This window comes from Protopterus annectens, chromosome 1.part0 (genome assembly GCF_019279795.1).
Source record: "Protopterus annectens isolate FY-2018-M chromosome 1.part0, PAN1.0, whole genome shotgun sequence".
NCBI classification, from domain to species: Eukaryota; Metazoa; Chordata; order Ceratodontiformes; family Protopteridae; genus Protopterus; species Protopterus annectens.
The window spans coordinates 1,535,545,468-1,535,567,591 of NC_056725.1; the positions used below are offsets into that span (position 1 = coordinate 1,535,545,468).

The 22,124-nt window shown below is 41.9% G+C and overlaps 1 protein-coding gene across 7 annotated transcripts in view; it reads right to left on the minus strand.

Moving 5' to 3' along the window:
- Positions 1–19,851: 19,851 nt before the first annotated feature.
- The window catches only part of FAM227A (family with sequence similarity 227 member A), a 1,098,330-nt gene continuing 1,096,057 nt past the window's right edge, over positions 19,852–22,124 (minus strand). For all 7 annotated transcript variants that reach the window (XM_044067984.1, XM_044067970.1, XM_044067965.1 and 4 more), the window contains one exon: positions 19,852–20,038. In XM_044067984.1, coding sequence (XP_043923919.1) covers positions 20,028–20,038 — 11 coding nt within the window. In that variant the 3' untranslated portion in view covers positions 19,852–20,027. The remainder of the gene's footprint in view (positions 20,039–22,124) is intronic.

Sequence of the window (22,124 nt, forward strand, 5' to 3'; positions counted from 1 at the left end):
AAACTAGATCTGAGTAATGGCAGGGAGGATTGTGGGATATAGCCTGGTCTCGAGCTTCTCTTAGATGCAGAGCTTTGCTATGCGGCTGACTCGGAGCCAAGGATCGGCTCCGAACCCGTGTGTAAAAACAAAGGCGAGATGAACACTCCACATGGAACGTTATGGTAAGAACATAACTTCTTTTTTAAGCTGTAATAATATGCAACGAATAACCCTGTTAATGCAATGTTTAAACTGATTGGATGATTAAGGAGGCAAGTCCATATATAATAAGAGGCTGTATGTAATTTTTATGCTGAGGAAGTTACATTGATAATGAAAAACGCGGTGAACAAGTTAAGCGTTTATCGTTGCTATTGTGGTTTTAACTATTTTTTGTAATAAAGTCGTGTTTGAGTGGTTTGTGGCTTCAGGTGCTTCATTCATACTAAGTGTACATAATTGCTGTATCACTGGGTGGATGGCTCACTGACCCAGTATCCCCCCCAAATTATATCCCAGAAGGCCTGTATGGCTGCCTAGCAATATTCCTGAGTATTACATCCCGTGAAGGATATCCTGATGGATATCACAAAAGCAGTTTTGTGGAACCCTGATGCAGTGGCTTCTGTTCCTAAGAAAACCAGCCATATCCTTTAACTCCAAGAAAGTGCTGTTTTTGGTCACAGGCAGCCAAGCCTGATATCCTTGTTTTAAGAATAGCCTTTAAAGGCTGCAACTGTCCCTTTCTCAGATAGTGAATACATATTAATGGAAAAGCTAAAGATGTGGGTTTGTAGATTTATTATCTTTACTTTTTGGGTGTTGAATTACTTGTTTCATGTGGTATATTTCAGACATGACTTAGGTGATGAAATGCACCTCACCACTGAACAGTTTCAGAAGGACCTATAAAAGACAAACTCCTTTTCCAGTCCTTAAATTCTTTGATCATGACTATATTTATCTCAGATGTTCTTTACAGTGCCAAAGAGGTTTTAGCCAATGCTGCAGGATATTACATCATCAGGCATCATCACATGTAGCTCCATGTGACAGATTTTACTGAGAACATGATGGTAACATTTATAGATACTCCTATTCAAGGTCTCTTTGTTTTTTGGTACTGAAGTAAAGGCATACCTTGAAGATATAGAGAAGGAGGATTAGGTCCTCAATGCAGTGGGCATGGAGTTCATGCCTCCTCAATGCTCCTTTGACAGATTGTAGAAGGGACAGGAACAGTTGTGATTCAGGTGTTACACACAGCAAAAGAACCAGAAAAACAAGCTGGAAATTACACACTAACCACAGAAACATCCAAAATGTTCACAGACCTTAAGGCAAAAGTTCTCAGCAGTGATTAAGGAGCTATGGTGCACCTATGGGTAGGCAACAACACCCCTGAAGCCTTGCCCAACTGTCTCACTTAGGAGTAAGTGGGGGACATATGTCTCTCAATCTAACAACAGAGAAATACATAATGATAGCAGTGGATTGCAACCCTGCTATCCAGATGTAGCAAGATTCCTGTCAAAACTTAACCTGTCAGTCCCTTGTCTGATGTTCCTCTTCATCAAAGAGAAAAGTATCTGTAAGAAGGTAGATTATCATTCTCCATAGAAAAGGAGTCTTCCAGTAGGTCCCACCATACCAGTAAGACTTAGAAATTTTTATTCCAGATTTTTTGTGCCTCAAATGGCAACGAACCTCATACCAACCTTGTTCCTAAGGAGTCTAAACACCTTTATTCCAAAGAAAAGCTTTAGTATGGTCAAAGTGCAACCAGTTCTTCCTTGTGTGTCAGATGGACACAGGATGTGCTGTTTGGACCTCCAAGGGACTTATCTCTATGTCAAGACTGCAAAGATGGCCAGGAGGTATGTTTGCTTCTGGGTAGGAGACAGTCATTATCAGTTCAGCATTTTCCATTTGGACTTGCTTCCTCCCCATGGTGTTTACCAAATGAATGGTTGTATTATCAGCCCAGCACAGGTTGCAGGCAGTTAAGATTTTCCCATATCTACATGACTAGTGCCTACCTGATACTATAATTTAGGCTCTAACTATAGAAAACGAACCTCTGATCAAAATATTCCACTTTCCTCGTAGTCCAGTTATCATGCAAAGTTAATGATGACTCAAACGCAGCTGCTCACATTCATCAGCTGCAGTACTGACATGGTTCACTGTAAGGCATGCCTGCCAACAGAGCAGATGCAGTCTCTTCAGTCCAAGGTCTCTGCCTTTCAAAGCTCACAAAGAACCTTAGCTTATGTTTGTCTCAGATTCTAGTTCTTATTGTGGTATCCATCTTGATGATGTCCATTGCTAGACACCTCATGAAAGTGCTTCATTGGGCTTTAAGGGTACAGTGATGACAGTTATCAAACACAGTGCCATACCAAGTTCAAATTTCTAGAGTGTACAGCAGGCAAATTCAGTGGTGGGTGGAGCTCTCAAACCTCACCAGAGGGAGTAATTTTAAGTTATTCATTCCCATGGCATCACCAGGAATGCATTTTACCTTAAGGTGGTGAAGCAATATAATGAGCAGATGGTTCAGATTCTCTGAATGTCCTTTAATTCCATTCTGTCTTTTGACATCATGAAGACAACAGCAGTCCTCCTAACTTTCCTAACCTTTTAAGATTCCCTTATTCAAGAGTCATTTCATCCACTCTAACAACATGGCTGTTACTTGGTACATCAGCAAACATGGTTGGGCATGAGCCTCTCCATTTTGTTGAGAAGACATGAGGGTATGATAGTGGGTCAGTTTGTCCAATTCTTTTCTGGTGAAATGTCTATAGTGTAGAGGCTCATTTGTTCACTTATGCGTGGCTTGGAAGTTATTCTGAAATTGGGACAAGTTTTGCTGTAACCTTTTTACCTCCCCAATCAACATTAAGTGCAGCATCCACTTCTTCATCCACTCACTAAGATTAAATCCCAAAAATGCTTTGGTGCAGAGATGGCATGGATGTTCTGTAACAGAAATGATCCACTGGAGTCCTCTGTTCTTTTCCCCTCATTTCCTGTGATAATGAAGTTCATCCAGAAAGCCAGGTTATACATGTAACACAAGGACAATACCATTCTCATAGCCCCTTATTGACAATGTCAGACTTGATTCCAGTGTTTCTACTTCATCTGCGTGAAAGCATACTGAGGCTGTGTCCATCCAGAATGCTTTTTACTCACCCCCTCCCTCTGGAAACATTAAACATTATTCAATCACTCCCTGTGGCTAACTGCATACTTTCTTTCATTCTGCTAGTTACCAGTAATGTGTCTTTCTCTTCTGAAGTGATTCAGATTATTTCCTCTTTTCAGAAGCTCACAGTCTTGTAGGACATACAGAAGCAAATGAATCCTTTTTTGTTATGCAGGCATCAGGTAAAGGACTAGATCCCTTTTCTGCCACTGCCCCCCACCATTCTGGATTAATTATCTCTCTGAGATTCTTGATTCTGGGCAGAGTTATTGTTTCATCAAAATGCATCTAGCAGCCCATTTTGATTCTTTTGAGGGCTTCAATTCCTCTTCTGTTATCATTGAAGGTTTAGATAGCCTTTGGCAAGTGCACATTCTTAGCTTCTCGTATGAGATCCAGTGTCACCATGGAAATTGTACTTTATGTTTGAGAAATTGACATTGTCTCTCTCTGAACTTGCAGCTTCTGATGAGCTGAAATACCTTTCTTGAAAAACATTGCTTCTTAAGACAGATGAATATCTGTGATACATGCACTGCCAGTCCTCCATATCTGTTATTTCAATGAGAAAGAGTCACTTTATGTACTAATCCCTCATTTATGTAAAAAGTTGTTACTGAGGCTAATCTTAACCAGTCAGATCATCTGTCTGTGTATTCTCGAGAGTATACTAACCAGGAAAAGTGTCTTCTCACCTATATGGATGTACATCATCATGTGATTTTTTTACACTGACAGGCAAAGTCTATTTGCAAAATAGCCAGTTGTCTGTCTCCTTTTCCAAGAGAACCCTTGGTCAATGGCTTTTCATGACTACTCTAAGTGTGTATCTGACTGTGTATAGTTTTGAAATAATAATGAGGATTATGAGCAGTTTGATGATGCTAACCATGTTATTATGTGTTTGTGACATAACATCGAGAGCAAACTGCTCATATTTCTATGTAGTGCAAGGAGCTTTATCTGCTCCATGAATTAAAAGTTACAGTAAAAAAAAAAAATTAGGTGTTTTAATTGTTTGGGTGTGTCTTGTCTCTTTAAAGTACAGTAGTTTGTTTTTTGGATACTGTATGCTTGATTATGGCTGGTAAGCATCCTAAGTCAGGATTTAAAAAGTGTCCAAAATGTGGACAGAAGATGTCTGTGACAGATTGTCATGTTAATTGCGTGTATTGTCTTGCAGCCTTGCACTTACAAGAAAGCTGCTCCATTTGCCATTCTTTTTCATCCAGAGTTCTTCGGGAGAGAAAAAGAAAGCTCATAGATAGAGGGCTTCTGAAACCATATTTTCAGGAAGCTTTGAGTGACCAGGGTACATCTAGTAAGTCTTCAAAGTCTTCTAAGGCTTCTTCTTCTTCTGAAGTAAAAAAATCTAAGAAACCGTCGACGTCGGGTCCACAGCCCTTGGAGCCGAGCATCCTGCAGTCAGTGCCTCCATCCATTCATTCATCTTGGTCCTCGATCAGCCTGTCGGATTTGGATGTGGATTGTGTGGTGCAGAAGTTGCTACAGGCACCGGCTTTCACTAAATTTTTGTCAGCTCCGACCCAGGTGGTTTCGGAGCCTAAAACTATAATGTCACCAACTTCTTTTCCTCTGCCGAGCCATACCGGTCCTTCCGAGCCTCAGGAGTCGGACCTGATGACTGTTGAGTCTTCGCAGCTGATGCCTGCTCCAGTGCCATCGGTTCCATTTACTTGGATTTCTTCGGTACCTGCCTCTCGGGGTCTCGGCTAGGATGAGTTTGGCTCCTACTTCTGGTTCAGAGTCCACTGTGCCTGTGCCAGGGGGATCAGTGGTTTCTTTGGATCCAGTGCTCCCTTCTATCGGAGCAGAGGTGCCTTCAAAGCCATGAGGAGAGTGATGTCTCCTAAGACATCTACAACTTCAGGTCCAACTACCTCCTCCCCAAAAGCGCCTGTGTCCAATTCTGCTTCAATATCCTTTCTAAGCATACAGACCCTGAGCTTCAGGAAGCCCCATTGGGTGGCCCCTGCTCTTGTGAGACCTCACCAGAAATTCCCACTGATGAGGTTCCCAGGAAGAGAATCTGTAAGAGGAAGCACCTAGACTCCCCACAGGAATCTCTCACATCTGATACCGACTTAGATGAATCAGAAGGGTCCCCATGGTCCCCCTCTGAGGATATCTCATTTGCTGAGATATTAGAAATCCTTAGGCAGAGGGGTGGCTGGAAGTCCACCAACCCTACTGAAGATGAGTTGGTTCTCCTGAAGGCTTCTGGGTCTCAACCCTCCACCTCTTGGGTGTCTCTGCCCTTCGATGAGCTCATGGATCTGGTCTCACGAAGGGCATGAGAGTCTCCAGACACCATGGAGCCTGTTCCTAGGAGGCCTAATAAATTTATTTCTGCCCCCCAGGAAAAGTCTTTCCTCACCAGGGGAGTGCCAGTTGATGCCATGGTGGTGGCGGCAGCCACCAAAAATGAGATGTCAGAAACTTCTTCCTCTATCCATCCTCCTAACTGAGACGCTGGGATCATGGATAGATACGGGAAGCGCACATACAGTTCAGCAACTTTTGCCATCGGCTCACTGAACTATCTCACTCATTTTATGAGACTACAAAGAGACCTCCTAAAAGAGCATGGAGATACTCTTCAGGGTACAGTAGATGCAGGAGCTTCAGACAAAGTCACCTCCCAGCTTGCTACCCTCAATTCCACAGTGAACTCGTCCATGCGTCTCATTTCATATGCAGCTGATGGAATGAGTAGGGCAGCAGGTACAGGAATTGCTCTCAGGAGACATTCCTGGATGCACTTGTGTTACTTCATGGAGCCCTTTAAGTCATCCTTTGTCAACACCCCTTTTGATGGCCCATCCCTTTTCGTGCCCAAAGTTAAGGAAACTTTGACCAGGTGTGAGCAGAAAGGAAAGACTTTGTCTGCCATCGGAGTCCATTTTTCCACCCCTACCAGACCCTACCCCAAGGTTCAAAAGGGAGGAAAGATGTGGTTCTGAAAAGCCCAAGGAGCCTTTCTGGACACACATGGTGAACCTCCCTCCAGGGGCAGAGGAGGGGGCAATAATGGAAGACACCACCCTCGCGGCAGAGGGGGTCTGCAAAACCAAGGTGACAGAGACCAGTTCTTTGGGAAGCCCTACCAGTGCTCCTGAAAGGAGGCCCAACTGTCCTGCTCTGGAGGCAGTTGGGGGTCGCTTATCTTTGTATCCAGATGCCTGGCTCAAAATAACAAATGACAAATGGGTACAAAGTATAGTTTCCAGAGGATATTTCATTCCTTTCGCCACTCCCCCTCCATTGACAACAAAAATCGCAGAGGTTCCACCCAGTTACAGGGAACAAGCAACAGTAGAAGTCCAAATGTTGCTAAGAAAAAGAGTTATCCAACCAGTCCCAGAAGACCAGACAGGATCCGGAACTTACTCAAGATTCTTTTTAGTTCCAAAAAAGACAGGGGACTGATTTTGGACCTCAGCAGACTAAACAGATCTGCAAGAAAGAGAAGTTCTGGATGGTTACGCTTCAGTCGATACTTCCCTTTTTTAGGGAAAGACAATTGGATGTGCTTGATAGATCTACAGGATGCGTACTACCATATAAAATGGCCAGACCATCCAGGGATCACCTGCGCTTCTGGCTGGGAGCCAATAATTAACAGTTTTGAGCCCTGCTCTTTGGTCTCTCTATAGCCCCCAGAGTGTTCACCAAATGTATGGCAGTGGTCACGGCTCACCTGAGGCATTTAGGATTCCAGGTGTTTCCATACTTAGACGATTGGCTCCTCACTGCCACCACCAGGCATCAGCTCATACAAGCCAGGGACACCCTCTTACTCTCTGCAATCATCTGGGCATTGCAATAAATTCAGAAAAATCTGCCTTGTCGTCATCGCAACATATCGTTTTTATCGGAACAGAATTGGACACCACTGCCACGACTCTAAAACTTCCAGCAGAAAGAGTTTTATTACTTTGTCAACAGGTCCACAACATCATATCCAAAGACAAGGCTCCAGCATCAGAAGTGCTAAAGTTGTTAGGCATGATGACAGCTGCAATATCAGCAATACTGTTGGGTCGCATGCACATGTGAGTTCTTCAATGACTGTTATTCGCTCAATGGTCTTACCAAGAGCTCCCGATGTCTCATCTCATAATTATCACAAACACATGCAAAAAGGATCTTCAGTGGTGGTTGACCTCTCTTCATGTGATGATAGGTTGTCCTTTTATCCTACCCTCACCAGTGGCCACAGTGACCACGGACGCTTCCCTGATAGGGTGGGGGGGCATTTTCAGGGAAGAACAGCCCAAGGCACATGGACCGATCAGGAGACACATCTGCATATCAATATCCTGGAGATGAGAGCGGTACGTATGGCACTGCAGTACTTCCAGGACTATCTCCCTCTGGGGACTATTGCGATTCAGACAGACAGCATGTCAGTGGTCTGGTACTTGAACAAACAAGGAGGAACCAGGTCCTATCCCCTTTGTCGCGAGGCCCTAAGAGTATGGCAGTGGGCTACATCCACCCAGCGCTTTCTAATAGCAACGCACATCCTGGGGAGATCCAGTGTGATAGCAGACAAACTGAGCAGGGCAATTTTATTGCCTCATGAGTGGTTCCTCAAAAAAGAGATAGCTGAGAGAATATTCCATAGGTGGAGCCAGCCTTGCTGCAACCTTTTTGCCAACCACATGAACACAAAATGCAGAAGCTACTTTTCCCTAATTCGTCCTCCGGGAGAAGCCCCAAGGGATGGACTCATACATGATTGGCCTCTGGGTCTCCTCTATGCATGCCCACCAATTCCCTTGATACTCAAAGTATTGCAGAAAGCAAAAGCCCTGGGAAGGACCATCATTCTAATAGCCCCTCATTGGCCTCATCAGATTTGGTTCCCCTTCCTTCAACTTCATCTGTTGGAAGAGCCTTGGATTCTGGACCCAGTTCCAGACCTTCTGACACATTTGTCAGGGGCTCTTCATCCCTCTCTTCAATCCCTGAAATTGACAGCTTGGCTGCTCCAATTCCCAACATAGCCAGGTTCCATAACCTCTCAAATGAAACGCAGCATATATTGATATCTTCTCATAAGTCCTCTACTAGGAAGCTCTACCTTAGCAAATGGAGAAGATTTTCTATATGGGCTTCTCAAAATAACATTGATCCCTACCAAGCCCCCATTTCCTCCATATTAGAGTTTGTGACTATGCTTTTCAATAAAGGAGCTGCAGCAGCAACAGTACGGGTACAACTTGCTGCCATCACTAATTTTCACCTTGGCTTTGAAGGATTGAACATAATGTCACGCAAATTATCCAAAGCCTTTCTCAAAGGGACCTTTCATCTCAGATCACCTGTGAAATCCCCTTATACCCCATGGAACCTAAATTTTATGCTTTCACGCATTATTCTCCCACCCTTCGAACCAACTTCCTCATGTGATTTGAAATATTTGTCATGGAAGACTATCTTTTTAGTTGACATCACTTCTGCTCGTAGAGTGTCAGAGCTACAGGCCTTGTCCATAAAGCCTCCTTATTTAATTTTCCATGCTGACAGAGTGTCCCTGCGAACAAATCCTTCATTTTTACCTAAAGTTTGTACTGAAGCTAACCTGAACCAGATCATAGAGTTACCAGTGTTCTTTCCCAAATACACCAACAACTTAGAGTATATGCTGCACAAACTTGATGTTCATTGACACCTCAGATTTTACCTGGCTAGAAAAAAAGAGTTCAGAAAATCGGAACAAGTTTTCGTCTCCTTTTCAGATTCTAGGAAAGGTATGCCAGTGGCAAAAACAACACTATCTAGATGGCTATCTGAATAATTCAGCTGCCAACTTACCCTTACAGCATAAAATTAAGGCTCATTCTAACAGAGCAGTGTCCATATCTTCTGCCTTTTCTTCTAGGCTTCCTATAGACAAAGTTTGTGCAGCAGCCACTTGGTCAAAACCTCATACCTTTATCACTCATTACAAAGTTGACAAGGCCTCCAGGGACAGGGCATCTTTTGGTTCTACTGTCCTGAAAAACATACTCCCATGAGCCACCCAAGAAAGATGGTGCTTGGGACGCTACCCATCTGTAAGAATGAATGGCGAGATAGAACTTCACATAAAGAAGTTATGTACTCACCATAACATTCCATGTGAGTTGTTCATCTCGCCTTCATTCTTACTTCCCACCTTCCTACCCTTTCCAGGGTTTTTCGAGGACCGAAATACTAGTTTTATTCTGGTTGCTCAGTCTTTCTATGGGTTTTCTCCTAAAGAGTGATAGAATGGCACATGGTATTATTATACGCAACAAACAAGATCTGAGGTAACTCAAGGTGCATCATGGGATATGGACTTGGCCTCGAGCTGTCTGAAGACCTCGAGCTTTGTAGTAGGCCGACTCGAAGCCAAGGATTGGCTCTGAACCCATCTGTAAGAATGAAGGCGAGATGAATAACTCACATGGAACGTTATGGTGAGTACATAACTTCTTTTTATATTCAGTAATGTGTCTAATATGAGACAAGTAAAGGGGAATTGAGACTGTTCTGGCTCTAGAGGAGGTGCATTTGGAAATCAAAGTAGCCAGACAGAAGGATTTCCAATCTACAAAAGAGGAATGATGGTCAAAAGTTAATGAATTATCAATGAGAGTGTTTAGATCTCTTACAACAGTGCCCGGATGGAGGAGTGTGTCACCAATATGGCATGATGTGGAAATGCTTTGTTTACCACAATGAATTATACTACATTTTTCACATTTAGTTTGAAACTATTGTCCTTTCATCAGTTGCTAACATAGTATAACCCATGTTGGAGCAATTGTGAGTCAGTGGAGGAAAAATATAACAATAGTCAATTTGCAGTCATCTGCAAACCTAGATAACTACAAGTTAGGAGTGATGACTTGATATTCTAAGAAACAGATTACAAATAGGAGAGGCCAGAGCACTAAGCCACGTAATACACCAATGGTAACTTTTTTTACTCTCAGAAGTGGCATCTATGACTCTGACCACATGGATTCTGTCAGACAGCCAATTAACTATCCACTGCACAACATACTGATTTATATACAATTCATATAAATCTTTCAATAATACCTGCATGGGGAAATAGTATCAAAGGACTTCATCTGCTCCAGATATGCTGCATGTAGCGCATAACCACTGTCCAGAGCTTTGGTCAGGACCTACATTTGACAAGGCCAAATGGATGTGGATCCAGGGTTAAGAGATGTTCAATGTCCAGATTAGTGATGTGTGTGATAACATACTGTATAGATTTACATATAAGGCAAGTGGAACTAATGGATCTATAATTATTAGTGAGCATGGTGTGGCCGCCATTGTGTAAAAACAATACAATGACTATTTTTCAGGTTTCAGGAATGTAACCAGTGGATAAGCTTAGATTAAAGATGTTAAATAGAGGTTCATATAGGTTATATTTGATACTGATAACCATGCAACCTTATATGTCATCAGGCCACATGGATGAGGTACTTGTAGTTTTTGAGAGGACGTGTTCTTAATAATTATAAGGAGTGCTGGGACAGTGAAATCAGCAGAATAGAAATAACTGTGGGTGGAATAAAATTTGAGCTAAATTTGAGGGTTAGGACATTAGCTATTCCCTTTAATTCAGATTGGGCAATATTATTGTGAAGTAGCTCTGAACATTGCTGGTGTTAGTTCTTAATTTCCTGATGTACTTGAAGGAAGATATGTAGACATTTTTTAGTTTCAGTGGCTATCTTTGATTCTTCTAATGGTATCCTTAAGCTTTTTGTTAGAATGCTTAAGTGTAACCTTAATGTGGGTAGAATGAGACCTCTTACAAGCTTTAAACAATTTCCTTCTTTCGGTGTATAGTTTATTTTTACGAGTATTCTACCACTGGGGATTGTTTTTACATTTGTCATTATCTTTGGTGCAGACAGGGACTGTCTTTTGAATACAACTATTTAAACAGGTGTACAAGTCAGAAGCACAGGCAACAGCTTTAGCAAAGGCTGTATCATATGAGGATTACAGAAGAATTTGTTTGTTACTCAGTAATTGAAGGAGGTCTGCTTTTCAGAAGCCCCTAAATACAAAGGTATTTGCAGAACTACCACAGGTTTTAAAAGAGAAGGTCACTGACTCATGGCCTGATTTGATGAGGAAATATGGTACACACAGTGGTGTGCAAGAAGGGATCACATTTATGAGGACAAGATCAAGGACACGTGGGTTTCTAGTGGGATGGTTAACTATTTTTCAAAGAAGCATTGGGCATTCTGACTATTGCTGGTAGAGATGTAGGTCAGCAAGTTTAGTGATGTATACTTGAAGTCCCTTGGTGATTACTGCTCAATATCTGAGTTGTTTGGCTTCTGCTACATACGTACAATCAACTGCATTACTGGCTGAGTTAAGTACAAACATGCAGTGTTAAAGATTGTACTGCATTTTATTTTCCTGTCCATTTAATTGTTTCATTGAATATTGTGGGCTGTGTCTCTCTGTAGTTATTTATTTTTCTATTTACTTGTTTCATAGAATACTGTGATCTCTCTCTCTCTGCAGTAAGTGGGAGCTATTGTGTTTCACTTCATTGATATTCAGTGTTAAACTCTTAGCCTACAGGGTTTCTCTGTATTTATAAGTGTTAGTCACATATCTTTGAATTTATTAATGCTCAATATATGAGTTGTTTGGCTTCTGCTACATACCTACAATCAACTGCATTACTAGCTGAGTTAAGTACAAACTTGCAGTGTTAAAGATTGTACTGCATTTTATTTTTCTGTCTGTTTCATTGAATATTCTGGTCTGTGTCTCTCTGTAGTTATTATTTTTCTATTTAATTGTTTCATAGAATACTGTAGTCTCTCTCTCTCTCTGCAGTAAGTGGGGGCTATTGTGTTTCACTTCAGTGATATTCAGTGTTAAACTCTTATCCTAGAGGGTTTCTCTGTATTTATAAGTGTTAGTCAATTATCTTTGAATGTATTACTGCTCAATATCTGAGTTGTTGCTACATACCTACAATCAACTGCATTACTAGCTGAGTTAAGTACAAACTTGCAGTGTTAAAGATTGTACTGCATTTTATTTTTCTGTCTGTTTCATTGAATATTGTGGTCTGTGTCTCTCTGTAGTTATTTATTTTTCTATTTGTTTCATAGAATACTGTGATCTCTCTCTGTCTCTGCAGTTACTGGGGGCTATTGTGTTTCACTTCATTGATATTCATTGTTAAACTCTTCGCCTAGAGGGTTTATCTGTATTTATAAGTGTTAGTCACATATCTTTGAATTTATTACTGCTCAGTATCTGAGTTGTTTGGCTTCTGCTACATACCTACAAACAACTGCATTACTAGCTGAGTTAAGTACAAACTTGCAGTGTTAAAGATTGTACTGCATTTTATTTTTCTATTTAATGTTTCATGGAATATTGTGGTCTGTGTCTCTCTGTAGTTATTTATTTTTCTATTTAATTGTTTCATAGAATACTGTGGTCTCTCTCTCTCTGCAGTAAGTGGGGGCTATTGTTTCATTTTGTTGATGTTCAGTATCAAACTCTTAGCCTAGAGGGTTTCTCTGTATTTATAAGTGTTATTCACATATCTTTGAATTTATTACTGCTCAATATCTGAGTTGTTTGGCTTCTGCTACATACCTACAATCAACTGCATTACTAGCTGACTTACTTGCAGTGTTAAAGATTGTACTGCATTTTATTTTTCTGTCGGTCTGTGTCTCTCTGTAGTTATTTATTTTTTTTATTTAATTGTTTCATAGAATAATGTTGTCTCTCTCTCTCTCTCTGCAGTTAGTTTCCCGCCCTCCCTCCCTGTTATTGTTCTCCTGTTAATCTTGGTGGCTTTGGAATTGCCCACCCCTCCTGTAAATTTATGTTTGAACACTCCTCCTGGGTCTATCTCATTTGCTCACTCAACCGAGTACAGTGAGATCATATTTTGACTTCAGACACTCCTACCAGTCCCATCTGTTCAGCTCTATCCCAGCTCTATTCCAGTCTAGTGTCACTAGCTCATTCTACCTAATACAGAGAGAACATTTGTGAAGGGCAAGCCACTTAGGTCCTTGATTTTGAATTATCTTCTGTTTCTGCTTTCTCCCTTTCATCTTTCCAAAAAAAATATAAGCTTGTTTTGTGCCTTTCCTGTAACTAGTCTAGTCCAGATACAGATTTGCTATAACCAGGACTGTTTGTAAGCTTCTGAGCCCCCAAAGCCTTTCTGTGTTGGAGGGAAGCCTTCTAGCTTATCAGTGGGAGTGGTAAGCACTAGGTAGCCTATCTACCACAAGAGTGGTTTCTGGCCCAGAAATTGTAGTTTATTGGCCGTTTGAGCAGTTTTTCCATCTCTTTCAACCTTCTGGTTTAAAAGCCCGCATTTGCGCTTGTTTCCCACCTTTCCTGTAACTATTTTAGTCCAGATACAAATTTGCTGTATCCAGGACTGCTTGTAAGCTTCTGAGCCCCCCCAAGCCCTTCTGTGTTGGAGGGAAGCCTTCTAGCTTATCAGTGGGAGTGGTAAGCACTAGGTAGCCTATCTACCACAAGAGTAGTTTCTGGCCCATAAATTGTAGTTTATTGGCCGTTTGGGCAGTTTTTCCATCTCTTTCAACTTTCTGGTTTAAAAGCCCGCATTTGCGCTTGTTTCCCACCTTTCCTGTAACTAGTCTAGTCCAGATACAAATTTGCTGTATCCAGGACTGTTTGTAATCTTCTGAGCCCCTCAAGCCTTTCTGTGTTGGAGGGAAGCATTCTAACTTATCAGTGGGAGTGGTAAGCACTAGGCAGCCTATCTACCACAAGATCCAGGTACAGATTCCTAGTGTTAGCACTTGAATTTGCTTATTCGTGCTCAGCACTTGTTCAGAACTTGTTGTTAGTACTAAATAAGCTACAAATTACTACAGCACTCAACCTTCCTCTTTACCTAGAGGAAAACAGTTTTTGCACTTACTTTCCTCACTTGCTTAGAGAAAAACAGCTCTTATACTCACTTCATCACTTGTCTACAGGAAAGTAGTTTTTTATTCAGGCATGTCCAAGGGTCAGCTCCCAGTGTTCCCGCCTGTCAATCTGATTAATCTGGGCATCTTGGGGCAATGTAGCAATTGCCTCATGTACACAGACAACCCTCTCCTCCTACCGCCCAACACCACAACCTGTGAGAGATGCACTAATCTAGCCAAACTGGAGGTAAAGCTCTCTCCAACCAAGACTGAACTTGATAGTCAAGAGGAGAAGGTAAACACTTGCACTACACCACACTCATCATATAGTCCCACTAAACCTACACCACCAAAATCCATACATAGAAACACAAAAACATTCACGGAGGCTCTCAATAATAATCTGCTCAAGCAACAGAGACCTCCAAAGCAGAAATGTAAGCAACCTCTGCCCCCAACACAACCTAAATGACACATAGCCCACAGACTCAGTGTGCCAATAAATCACAGCCCATAAGGCAAAACAACGTACCCAACACACTAGTCATAGGTGATTCTATAGTCAGGCACACTGATCTTCCACTCACCAGGCTAAACAAGGAGAAGGTTGCTGTCAGCTGCCTGTCGGGTGCCAGGATCCGCCACATAACCCACGCACTCAGGTCACTCCACATGTACAAATATGACTCTCTCATTGTCCATGTTGGTGTGAATGACCTGAGGCGTACCTCCCTTGACTACATGAAAAGAGACATGGAAGAGCTCTCCAATCTTGTAGCCCAGGCAGGTATGACCCTAGCCCTGAGTAGCATCCTGCCATCGCCCAGAATGATACTGCAGTGCAAGGACAAAATGATTGACTTCAACAATTGGCTAAGCTTCTGGTGTAATTCTAAGGGGATCCAGTATCTGTCTGCCTGGGATGACATGGTTGACAGACCACGATGCTTTGCCAGAGATGTCGCCCCTGGGATTCCGGATACTGGCTAAGGGTCTTGCCGCCCCTATAGTGCCTTTATTAGGCAAGGTTCAAATGACAAATTCACCACCGTAACCAGAACAGGCAGGCAAAAACTGAGGGTAATGCTACTCAATGCTAGAAGTCTAAATCTAAAAATGCACTCATTCAAGGCACTCCTTAAAATGGAGAACATTGATATCTGTGCAGTGACTGAGACCTGGTTCAAGGCTCTAGAGAGCACCCCTGCATTACCAGGCTATAACTCATACTACACTTTTCGGCCATCTAACCTGGACCAGAACACCAAAGGCGGAGGTGTGTCCATATTAATTAAGGATATCTACACCTCCAGGCTAGTTGCACAGCATAATGCATCTGAGGTTATCCAAGTGCAACTAACTCTGGGAAAAACTGCAATCCAAATTGTAGCTTGCTACAGATCCCTCACCATGCCCCAGGATTCCCACTCCTCTTTTCTTGATATACTGGAAAATATTAGGGTTCAACCCAACACCCTAATAATGGGTGATTTCAACTACCCCACCATTAACTGGGAAAACTACTCATGTACCAACTCCTTTCAACGCTTTCTGGAATTCATAAATTCCAATGCCCTGGATCAACTTATCCACACCCCCACCAGGGGCAACAATATCCTAGACCTAGTCATCACCAACATGAGTGACCGGTGTTCCACATCTGAAGTTAACTCCTCATTGGTCAGATCCAACCATAAGCTAATCACCCTAGATATCGGCATCCCGCCCCAACCCACCATTAAGGAAACCACAGTAAAAAATTTCTCCAAAGCCAACTTCATGCTTCTTAAGACAGAAGTGGCGAACTTCATGACACCCATGCAGATGGACAATACAGTTTTGACTGTTGAATCCTACACAAATGCACTTTATAAGCACTTACACGAGTGCATGGATCATGCTATCACAAGCAGATCCAAGACGCTATCCTCCAAAAAAAGGAAGCCAATCTGGTGGTCCCCTGCCATAAACAAACTCTACAACAGAAAGAAGAAACTGTTGCAAAAGAGGGTAAAATCCCATGAGTGGAGGAGCTCCCTGGTCAGCCTCAGTAAGAAGCTGAGTTCCCTTATAAGATCCTCCAAAGCTAGCTATGAAAACAAAATTGCCACTGATTCTAAGGGCAACCACAAAGCATTCTATAGCTATGTCAAGAATCTCAATGGCAACACCCAGATCTGCTCTGAGTTACAGCACAACGTCACGAAAATTACAGAACCAACTGATATTGCCAACATCCTGGCAGATAGGTTCAGTGCTAACTTTAGCCCCCTCTCACCCCCTAAGGGCCCATATCTATACAGGAAGAATGCAGAGTCCCTGTAATCGCATCTATGCATGTAAAAGCTGCACTCTCTAAAACCAAAAACACAGCATCCATGGAACCAGACAACATCCCAGGCTGCGTTTTACATGGACTTCAGAACGAACTGGCTCCCCACCTAAGCACCATGTTTAGTCAAAGTCTCACGTCAGGCTTTGTGCCCACTGAATGGTGCACAGCAACAGTTATCCCACTCCATAAAGGGGGAACCACCACTGATCCTGTGAACTATCGCCCTATTGACCTGATGAGCCTGGTCTGTACGGCCATGGAACATATCATCATGGAACTCATAAACAAAGACATTGGTAACCTCCAAACTCTGGACCCCACCCAGTTCGGGTTTGTGAAAGGCAGATCATGCCTTCTGAACCTGATCGATTTCTTTGAGGCAGCCACCAAACCCGTAGATGAAGGTAAGGTGGGTCACACAGCCTATTTTGACCTCGCCAAGGCTTTCGACACCATCCCCCATTCTGGAATTATAGCTAAACTTACTAAACTAGGTATAAATCCCTACATCACAAGATGGGTTGCCAATTGGCTCACTGACAGAACTCACACTGTAAAAGTTGCAGACTCCAAATCTGACTTCAAACCAGTGACAAGTGGAGTAGCACAGGGTTCAGTCCTGGGACCTCTCCTGTTTGGTATCTACTTCTCTGAAGTACAGGCTAACACAGAAGGCCTCTGGCTTAGAAAGTTCGCAGATGGCTGCAAACTAGGAGCCATAGTCGAGTCCCCAAATGATGTGGACATCCTACAGAAGGGCCTCACTGAGACATATGCCTGGTGTCAGAGGCATGACCTCAAGCTCAATGCAAAAAGTGCACTGTTATCCCCTTTGGCAAAAACACTATACCTATGGACTACCACATAAATGGCAGTCTACTTAACGCCAAATGTGTGATAAGAGACCTTTGGACCCAGGTGGACAGTAGTCTCTCCTTTGATAATCACATCGCCACAGTAGTCAGGAAATCCTTTTATGTAGCACACCTCATCACAAAAGGGTTCTCATCCAGGAAAAAAGAGGTCATTGTTCCCCTGTACTCGGCACTCATTAGACCCATTATAGAGTACAATGCACCTTTTGGAATGTACCTCACAAGACATCTGCAGCAGCTGGAAAGGCCACAGAAGTACCTCACAAAGAGGATTACTGTCCTCAAATAGGTGCCCTACACTGACCGTCTCAAAAAACTCCAGCTTTACTCTGTAGCATATTGCCTACTCTGAGGGGATCTCTGCCTAACATATAAAGCTATGTTAAACCCAGAGCTGTTGGACATGCTACACCTAAAGAAATCCCTTCCAGCTACATGTTCTAGGGACGTAAACCTTGTCACCACAATAAACAGGACATGCTAGAGGGATAGATTCCTGTCCCAGAGACTTCCTATACTCTGGAACAAGCTACCCATCGATGTCAAGCAAAGTTTCTCATTAGCACTCTTCAAGAAAAATCTTGATGAGTGGATGGGAAATAGGAAATACACCCAGGGATCACTTCTGTGGCTCTGCTTGACAGGGGACAGGAAATTAACTTTCTTGGGTGGCGTAAGCCAGGGAACCTTGTTGGCTAGGCTTACTTAGGCCCTTGGGCCGATAGCCTAGTACCTACCTATGAACCTATAAAGGTGCTGGGCTTAATGGGGATTTTGGGTAAGGCATTAGGATAGTTATCATTGACACTAGGTGACATAGATGTTGCTCTATATCTAGTTTTGAAATAGTAGTTTATATTTTTAACCTGAAGAGTTCAACTATGGGATCCTGCTGAATCAGTTATGAGTAGATGGGTAGAACATGCAGAGGGAGTAGCACATGATGCTTGTAAAATCCTGTTTAATGGAGAAGAGAATGTGCACTGGCCACATTCATGATGGGCTAGGTCCATGCAAGTAAGGTGTCCCGTCCCACATGTGAACGCTTCCTGAATAAAAAAGCATTTTGTTGAAGCAGAGGTTGTTTCACTTGTTCAGCTTGCTAAATTTGTAAGAGTAAGTAAAAATCTGTGGTACCTAAGGTATGCTGAAGGGACTTCAGTGTTAGTTACACCAGCACAATGCACACTACTGACCTGGCTCTACCTCATATAGTAGTTATTTTCATAGTAAATGACTCAGGTGTCTAGAGTTGCCTCCAACAAACTCAAGTCATTCTGACGGTAGCTTTTTTTAAAACATAGTAGCCTTAACGTTACAGTCATTTTAAATGCAAAATATCTTTTTGTAAATAACTTTTTATCTAGTCATCCAACAGTCACCCTGACCATATTTAATTTAATACATATGCTTTGTGATGATAAGCCCATTGTATGTTATCAACCTGATCAGAACATTATATCCTTAGTATGTAGTTCCCTGTATGGTATGTTCACCCTAACAAGATTTCTGTCAGCAAATACGTATCTTTAGTGTCTTATGCTAGCCCAGCACACAAACACGAGTGTGAGCACAGAACCACTCTTACTGAATCATAAAGCGTATCCCTGGTGTTTAGCATTATTGACCCCTCCTCCAACTGCTGCTCTGTAAAAGGAATATTGATTTCCTTAACAGTCTGATGGCCCATGCTACCATGACATTCCTCAGCAGACTCCAGTAATTCCCTGAGTCTTGAATCTGTCCTAGAAGGAAACCATGCAACCAGTATAGCCTTGTGCACAGGTGTGACTAGCTGTGGACTGGCAGAACTAAAGGACTGCATGTGCGCATTCCGATTCATTTCTGCCATTTATACAATTGACCTTGGCAATATGCAGAGTGCTGTGCTAGGTATCTCTTCTATGTTGGGCACCATACCACCAGAAAGGGGACTGCCTTTTAAGATAGACAGTTAGGAATTGGGGCACTAGACACCAGATGCATCTATCTGCATGCTGGTAGACTTTTGATGAATTTCATACAAAAAAGGTACATAATGTTATATATAAAATGACTTGGCATCTTCTGGCCTTTACACATCTAAGGCAACATCATATATATTGTGCGTTAGTAGAATGTAGTTTGTTGCCTCATGCAGATCTGTTTTTAAAGCTGTGCATTAGTATGAGAACTCTTAATTTGTTCTGGGTGTAGAAGCACAGATCTGTGCACTGTGCAACCTTTGCAGTGTCTACAGATGTGACAGGCATTTGTATGCCATCTATAATGCAATGTGGTGGCAGTGCTCTTTGTCGGAATAGTTCAAGTAACAGTGCATCATGAATCCAGTTGTTGCCATTTTTATTTCTTTTTACACTCCTAATACTGACATTCGCATTATGCTGTACTCCCTCTATTAAACTGCTAAGTAACAAATTTACCCTTTTGTGCAGCAGCATTTTGCAGATTTTTTTTTAAAAGCAAACAGTATTAGAAGTAGTTGGTACGCTTTTATTCAGTTTGCACATGATTAACTACTCTATATGCATATTTAAGGATTTGTAAAATCCTAATAGCCGGAATTGTAGTTTATTATTCTAGTTTTTTTTCTATTCTTAGCAGTAGTAGTAGCTTCTATTGTTTCATTCACTTCATTTTCTGATTTCTTATCTTTCTCCTGTAAAAGAAAAAAAAACATAACATATGTTAAAACATTGTACTCTGACAACATGTTCCAGCAACACAGTTTTGCATGTTATTTTCAGTTTCTATCTTATACCTCTCAGTATAATATCAACTGTCAAAAAAAAAAAAAAAGAGAAGGCAACAGTAGTCTACTGACACAGAATTAGAATTAGGTTATCACCCATGTCTTGGCTATGCAGGTTCAGGAATCCATTTGATTTGCTAAAATGTTGATATGAGAGGGAATAATTAAGTGCACTAGAAACATTGCCCCTCCCTGAGGGATGGCTGACAGAGTTTTGTGCATAGCTGATTGCCTGGCAGAATTCAGTGCCTTCGCTACCTACATACCAAATATCTTAGTTAAGGTAGGGCAAAGGGGCAATTGCCCCAGGTCAGACTGCTAGGAGGCATAGTCGGCAGGGTAACTGAGTTGCTGATCAGGTGAGATAGCAGTACCAGAAGTCATTTAAGCAGCCACAGATAACATCTTGCTGCTTTAAGTGACTTATACTGTGACTGCATGTTAGCAACTGTAGCACAGAGCTTGCATAAGCTATTGGCTACAGCTTTGGCTACAGTTTTCTTGTATCCTTTTTTTTTTTTTTTTTTATACTTTGACAGAACATTTCTTTATCAACTTCAGATCGGAGTGCCAGTCTGGGGACTGCGCATCTAGCTATGGTCCAGCTATTGCTCTGGATAGACTTTTGAATCTTTCAGGCTTCTCGTCTATTCCAGTCCCAGTGTGGAATAAATCAAAATCTGGATCCAATCTTTCCAGTTGTTTGTTAAGCTGCCTTGTAGTGATAACATTTCTGGTAGTTACAGATGGATAATTCTTCCACTGCATTATATTCCAATACTTTCAGACACATAAATACTTGAAAGCACACATATTTCGTCATTCCTCAGGTACAGTTATCCACACAATGTAATATCTGAATGTTTTGGCTTCTATATTCTAGAAGAAATGTGCACCACATGATATGCCAGCTCTCTCCAGCATATTACCTTATTTTAATGGTATATACCTTATATGCTGCAGCTACCTGGAAGGAGTAAAGGGCAATGGCAGTGTGTCCTGTCTGCTACCACATTAGTGGCTTAGCTTTTGAGAACCTGCTTAGTTGGCTTGGTATTAGTTGAGGAAGATAAGGGTATAATTACTGTCTGAGTATTGTCTTTTATTGACTAATATCGAGGATTCAGGTGGTGGACAAACTGATTTTAATTCTGGCATCCTTGTTAAAGAGCAGGAAAATCTTGGGCATTATCTAGAAAATGGAGGAATGGTAGTCAGTGAAATGTCCTAGTCAGCAATGTTATAGCAGATCCACAGTATATGGGGGGGGGGGGGGGGTGATGTCTGAATTTGGCAAAGGAGTATGTCCATTTCCTGTAGATATCTCTAGAATGGGCTACATGGTAAGTTTTTAGCACTAGGTTTGTTTGTGTGCTGACATTCTGCCAGCTTAAGTTATTTGGGGGAGGCTGGACACTAGGTTTGAAGTTAATCACTGAAATCCTAATAAGCAGATGCTGAGTAAAACACAAACATTAAACCGCAGGGGGGATGTGGACACACTAAACTTTATAAAAACCCATGTCAAAATTCTAATATACTATTCCATGTATAATACTATGGCTGTTTCCTCATGTTTTCTTGATCCGTATGGATACAGATCTGTACTGGTGTACTTAACAATGTTGTAATTTGCATCTACACACAAAATATGTAGTATGCATGGCTGTAACTGTAAATAGTATTCTAGTTTGAATGGCTCTTTCTAATGTAATTCATGGTTTAGAAAGTTGCTTGTATAGACATATATATATATATATATATATATATATATATACACACACACACACACACACACACACACACACACACACACAAAGAATGTGAATGTATCATGTGACAATCAACATCATCATCAGCAGCAGCAGTATTTTCTCCTCTAATATCAACCCCCTTTTCCCCATGTTCTACATGGGGTCTGGGTATCTGTGTCACACTCCTACCTTCTTCAGTAGTCATGCCTGACTTTCACAGGTCATCTTTTTGCTGGATA